The sequence below is a fragment of the Callorhinus ursinus genome, unplaced genomic scaffold (assembly GCF_003265705.2).
Source record: "Callorhinus ursinus isolate GAN/ISIS: 27379988/994484 unplaced genomic scaffold, GSC_fseal_2.0 scaffold3, whole genome shotgun sequence".
NCBI classification, from domain to species: Eukaryota; Metazoa; Chordata; class Mammalia; order Carnivora; family Otariidae; genus Callorhinus; species Callorhinus ursinus.
The window spans coordinates 54803076-54809075 of NW_027397065.1; the positions used below are offsets into that span (position 1 = coordinate 54803076).

The 6000-nt window shown below is 46.7% G+C and overlaps 1 protein-coding gene across 1 annotated transcript in view; it reads right to left on the reverse strand.

Moving 5' to 3' along the window:
- Nucleotides 1–5517, reverse strand: part of ITGA2 (integrin subunit alpha 2) — a 105719-nt gene extending 100202 nt beyond the window's left edge. The window contains exon 1 of the mRNA XM_025867296.2: nt 5360–5517. Within this exon, the coding sequence (XP_025723081.1) occupies nt 5360–5417 (58 nt within the window). The 5' untranslated portion in view covers nt 5418–5517. The remainder of the gene's footprint in view (nt 1–5359) is intronic.
- Between the last annotated feature and the right edge of the window lie 483 nt (nt 5518–6000).

Sequence of the window (6000 nt, forward strand, 5' to 3'; positions counted from 1 at the left end):
AAACAAGACCAGAACCAGTTTTTCCTAAGTGCTTTTGGTGCCTTCAGTCTGACCTCCATTCAATCCACCATCTTCCTTGCCTCCAGAGTGATCTATCTACCCAAAGGGCCAATCTGATCATGTCACTCCCCTGCTAAGGCTCTTCAAAACCTTCCCATTGTCCTCAAAAATCCATGCTCCTTACCACAGTTTACAAGGCCATTTAGGGTCCGGTGCCTACTAACTCTCACCCTTTCACCCTCTGTGAATACCTTGCAGTGTGTTCTGGACATAATGACCTTCTCCTTTCCTATTCAAGCATCTAAACCATGTGATCCAGGAACTAGGAGACTTGGTCCCATTCCCGGCTATGGTACTCTCCGTCCTATATTATTTAGCAATTAATTATATATAACCAAATGATATCTATTATGTCACAGAAATATACGTTAGATATCTCTGTTATAAGCACAGACAACAACACAATATGATGAAAACAACATAACCAAGTTTTAAATTACATTTTTTTAGGCACAAAGAGATGGCTCTAAATTTTAACAGTTCAAAAACTCAAAGGCCATATAAAGGGTCTGCTTTCTCTCTTTCCCCTGGGCCAGTGTACTGGCTTTACCCTCAAGCTAGCTGATATCATGGCTGTAAGATGCTACCGCTGTCCCAAGCTTCACCTTTAGACCTGGAAGTATGTTTCTTAACCAGTATCTCTCTTAAGAATGAAAAAGTCTTTCCCAAAAGTCTCCAAGCATACCTCCCTCCATATCCCAGTGCCATCACATGCCCATGTCTAAATCAGACACTGGAGAGAAGCATGGGACAACCAGGAATGGCCCAGTGCAAGCCCCTCGGGGCCCCCCACTCTCAGCTGCTCCGAGTAGGAGGCAGTCACCGTACTTCTGTCAGAAAGGAGGAGGGCAGGGGCCGAAATTGGTTAGGTACCTTCCAGGGGCTGAGACAATGTCCTTCCCTCATGTTTGGACTTGTTTCCAAATAGACTGTAAACTCTTTGGACCATGTTTCAAGTTCCCTATGGCTGAGCCTAGCACATTGCCTTCCATGAAACAGTTACTGCATAAGAATATGTTCAAATGCCAGTTTTATGGAATTCACTACAGTCAGATGAACAAGCCACCTATGGATCATCTGAAGGGGCATCATAGGAATCACTTTCACATACAGAATCTCTTGTTTCAGGATTTACGGCATTAAGATTCTTCTTTTTAGAGAGACATTCTTCTGTGTGTTCAGGTAAATCATTAGTCACCATAACAAATGAAAAAAAAAACACAAAAAACCCACAAAACCCCTCCTATCTTTGACTTGCCAATTAGAATGACAGCCTTCTGTGGTTCCTTCTCTTTTATGCTGCACTGAATCTTTCAGTAACATCCCAAGCTAAGCAAGGCTGATAGTCCAAACCAAAGCTTTTGACTTAAGTGGGAACATGCACATGACATCAGGATGATAATTTTGGTCCCTGATATTTTCCCCATTCTTCCTGAAATACTTTATTTTTGATATGCTGACTTGAATTTGTGCCTTTATTTGGCTAAATGTCTAAAATTCCATCATTGGAAGCTCGTCTCTTTACATTCACAGGCTTCTCCCTTTTAATAGGCCCATGGCCATTAGCACATTTAGACAGGAATAGTCATCACCCACTATAGAGGGAATTCATTTGAACTGACGCATTCACTGACTCTTGGTGTTGAAACCTACCTGTCTTGGAGGTCATCTCATAACAAGGTGGTACAGGCAATACTGGAATTTTAATTTGTTAGGAAAGACGAGATACAGCCCTAATATTTAAGCAATTAACTTTCAAATCTGGCTGTACGTCAGAAATGTTTGAATAATTGTTTTTAAATACCGATCCTGAGCCCCAGTGCCTGAATTTAAATCAAACAGAGGCTCAGGAACCAGGACTTAAAGAGAGCAAAGCGTAGTCGTGGTTGGGCAGGTGTAGCTGGAGAGCCATGGGGTGGGGAGTTACTTTATAAGACGGTGGTTTATGGCCGTGGAGGTGCTGAGGCTAAGAGGTGGAGGCAGTTTAGGGTCAGTCCCAGAAATGAGAGATGACCTCAAACTTCCCTTTTAGTCATAAAAGAAAAACTTCCCTACTTTATAATCTTGCTTGGAGTTGTCTTGGGACAATGGTGAGTTAGTTGCAAAGGGATAAGAGGAAAAGGGAAAAAGCATCAAGGCAGTGAAGGCAAAGGGAATAGTCTGGAAAATAACACTAAATATGGTCTGATCAAGTGCAGTCAGAACACAGAAGGGTGTGTATTGGTGTATCTCTACGGCTTTGGGGCATGTGTATCATTCCTGTGCCCATGTGCAGTATGTGTACTTGTGTTGATGTGTGTGCATGAGGACTGTAGCAGAGAAAAAGCCAGAATAGGCAGGACAGCCTGCAGCCAGATGGCGAAGGACTTTTTAGGCCAGGCCAAGAAATCTGGACTTCACTCCGACAAGAGATGGGGAGCCACCAAACTTTTGAAGCAAGGGGTTGATTGGATACAAATAAGTGTTTAGAAAGATAATGCTGGTGACCATGAGTAGAATGGGTCAGAGGGATAAGAGAGAAAACCAGGAAAACCAGTTTCCAGTTGTCCAGACACAAAGAAAGAAAGGGCCTGAACTGGGTGGTGGCAGAAGTTGCATAAAGTGGGGAAGATGGACAGAACTTGGAGATAGGCTGTAAAGTTGAAACAAGGGAGAAGATTTCTGGTTTTCATGTTTGCATGTGAATGCTGCTGCCCCATAACCAACAGTGGACAAGACAGGAGAGAATTCTGGAGGGCAGGTGTTTTGACTTCAGTTGAGGACGCACTGAGCCCATGCTTATTTGACATCTGGGTGGAGATGGTAGCGGATGGAAAAACTGATCTGGAACCAGAAGAGGAGTCTGGCTGGGGATTCTGACTTGAGTGGGGAACTGGCCCAGAGAGAACTGGGAGAATGAAGACAATGATCCCAGATGGAAGTCGAAACACCAAGGACTGGGCTAAACAGATGAGCTCGTGAAAGAGAGTGAGGGAGAGGATTTGAAAGTATTCGGTAAAGAGGGGGAACTCTGGGGCAGGGAGGGAAGATCAGGATTATCTGTGGTCTGGCAGCACACTGGAGAATATAAGTGTCACTGTGCACTCTGAAATTACATTTTCCTTTCCGCTATAGACCTATCATTTAGATTATGAATGATCTAGGCCCCCTATGGCCTTTCTCTTCCATCCTTCATCTGCCAGTTACCATTTCAATGACTGTAAGCACTTAAACCAAGGAGTGATCAATGCAAGGTGATAAATAGGAAACTGGACTTTGAGCACTGTTTTCTCTTAAACACCCATGAGAAGGTTTACAGAAAGTCAATTTGACTCTAAATGTTAAAATGAGATTTGAGGGTTTTAAGTTTCCACAGTGGTTGGCATGTATGCTGGACAGGATGTGAGATGTATAAACACACATACATACACACATGCTTTTTACATTCTCATTTTGGGTATTTATATTTGTAATATTTCTATTACACAGTTGTACTTGTATATAATTTATAAATACCTATATGTGTGTATAGTAATGATGAATACTCAGAAATTTTACATACGTAGGGTAATGCCAAAAAACTTCAGCTATCACTGACCGAGAGATTTAATTATTCATGTTAATTTGGGATGTTCATGATATCAGAAAGTGATGCTGCTTCCCTGGGAACCTGGATTGATATCATAAATGACCAAGCTTGATTATGATCATCCTGAATTGAGAGAAAATTTGTTTCTTGAGTATGCAAATAACTGGAACAGAAGGAAGGAATAAATATTAAAAAGTCATTTTTACAGATGTCATTTTAAATCACCTCTGCTTGCTTGCACTGATTTGTCCTTATTAACTACCTCCAGGTTAAAAACCTCTATACCTGACTTCATGCCTTGCAGCAACACATTCCACTAAAGTATTTCTCACTGCTCTTTAAAAAACAAGCCTCAACACTTCAAAGATAAGAAAATGATGTTATGTTTCCATAGTTTCTGTTAATAATGAGTAATTAAAGAGAGATGTAAACCTTGGATTTAAATGTCTATTAGTTCTTGGGAAGGTCGTGGTGTTCCAGGGACTGATTTTCAACGTGAATCCAACTTTATCTGAAACCCCTAGATTAGGGTTGATGGTCCCTCAAAACACTCTTTGGGTACCAGCACCGAATATCCACGAAGCACCACACAAAGTGTGGGACAGAAAACCTAATGATGCCTAGTTTCTGCTGGGGTTGGGGATAGTGGTGCCATTTCTCTGTTATCTCAGACTGGAAGAAAATGCTACAGGGTTATCTGGATTAGGTTTCTTGCATAATAAAGAATAACCTGGCTAAATGCCTCAAAGGAGGATAAGAAATATTTATATATATTAGGAAATATTTATATTCTTTGTAAAAACACTTGAAAATCAGAGACCATTTTTTTTTGATAGCTGTTCAAACTACAAAATATAAATGTGCCCCCCCCCCCCCAGTAAACCAAAGTTCTTACAGTAAGCACACAGTAGGCTCTGGCAAAGGTCTGGATGAGGGTCGCACAACTTAGTGCAGAAGGCGATGGGTGGGCCTCACTCTAACCGCCCTGCAGCTGGAGCTACCGCTTTAGTTAATTCTCTTACTGGCAGCAGCTAAGATCAAGAAAGTAAAAAGAACTTTTTCTGGCCTAAGTTTATATTAAGTTGAACAGAAACGTTACAACAATTAGAGGAAGGCAGAAGGGAAGGAAGAATTCCCTTCTGCCAAGTATTTAACAGGCACTAGGTTTTTCTATGTCCTCTATGGTTAGAAACATCCGTGCTGCAGCCTGAAGAAATGGAAGCATAATTCACACCCTTGGGTTGAAAAACAGGCATTTCGGGCTCCCAGGCTCCTGCAAAGCCACCGGGTATGGCGCTGAGGTGGTGCAGGCGGCCTCCCAGAACCGGATTCCCGGGACCCGAAGAACCCTCTGGTGTGCGTCCCGGGCGGCACCTGCTGTCTAAGCTGGGCTGCAGGACTCTCCATCTTCAGGACACCCCTTAGTCTCCACTCCCTCTCTGCATGTGTGTGCGTGCGCGTGTGTCTAAAACCAAAACGCGCAGGAGCTGACTTTGAAGGGTGCTTCACAGACAGGGTGAGACACGCCTTATGGGGACACCATGGGGAGGGAGAGAGGGAATGGGGAGTCTCTCTCTCTCCGGCTCTGGATGGCTGGGAGCCTGGGTCCACGTGGAATCCGAGCTGAGAGGCGCGCTGCCTGCCCCCTCATCCCGCAAAACTCCTCCCTCCTGCCCCAGTTACCCGCGCAGGTCCCTCCGGCAGCTGATGGAGAGCGAACTCCTCGCTTACCTTGACTAAGCACTAACACCAGCCGCAACGGCGCGCCCCCTGTCCGTCCTGGCCGCATCCTGAGCCTGCGGGGACACGGTAGCTGCTCTCGGATTGCGGAGGGACTCCAGAAGCTGTCCCGAGAGCCTCTCTCGCCCGCCGGGGTGAGGGCAGGGAAAAGTTGCCTGGCAGCTCCTGGGACGCCAAGGCCCGCCCCGGCCCGCCCCGGCCCGCCCCTCGGCCACGGCAAACACCGGATCTGCCCCGGCCCCGCCCCGCCGAGCCCAGTCCCTGCGGCCCCGCGGGCACCTGCGCTCAACCACACCCCTGGAAACCGCACCTTAACTCCCCCGCGCGGTTCCGGCCCCCGCCCGGGGGAACCCGGAGGCCGCGGGGCTGGGGTCCGCGAGCCTGGCGCTTTTCCTGCCCTGCACTGGACTGGCCGGGCACGTCCGACGGGCGGGAGCCGGCCTGTCACTACCCCGCCCCTGACGGCCGGCCTGCCGCCCGCCCGCAAGAGACCCCGGTCCCCTGGAGAACCTTGGCCCTTCTGCAGCCCTTTGTGGCTCCAGGCTCCAGGCAGAGGTGGAAGGCGGGGGTGAGGGGCGCCGCGAGCCCAAAGCCACGCTTTTACGGGTGGCGCGGTGCGTGGTTCTCTCTGC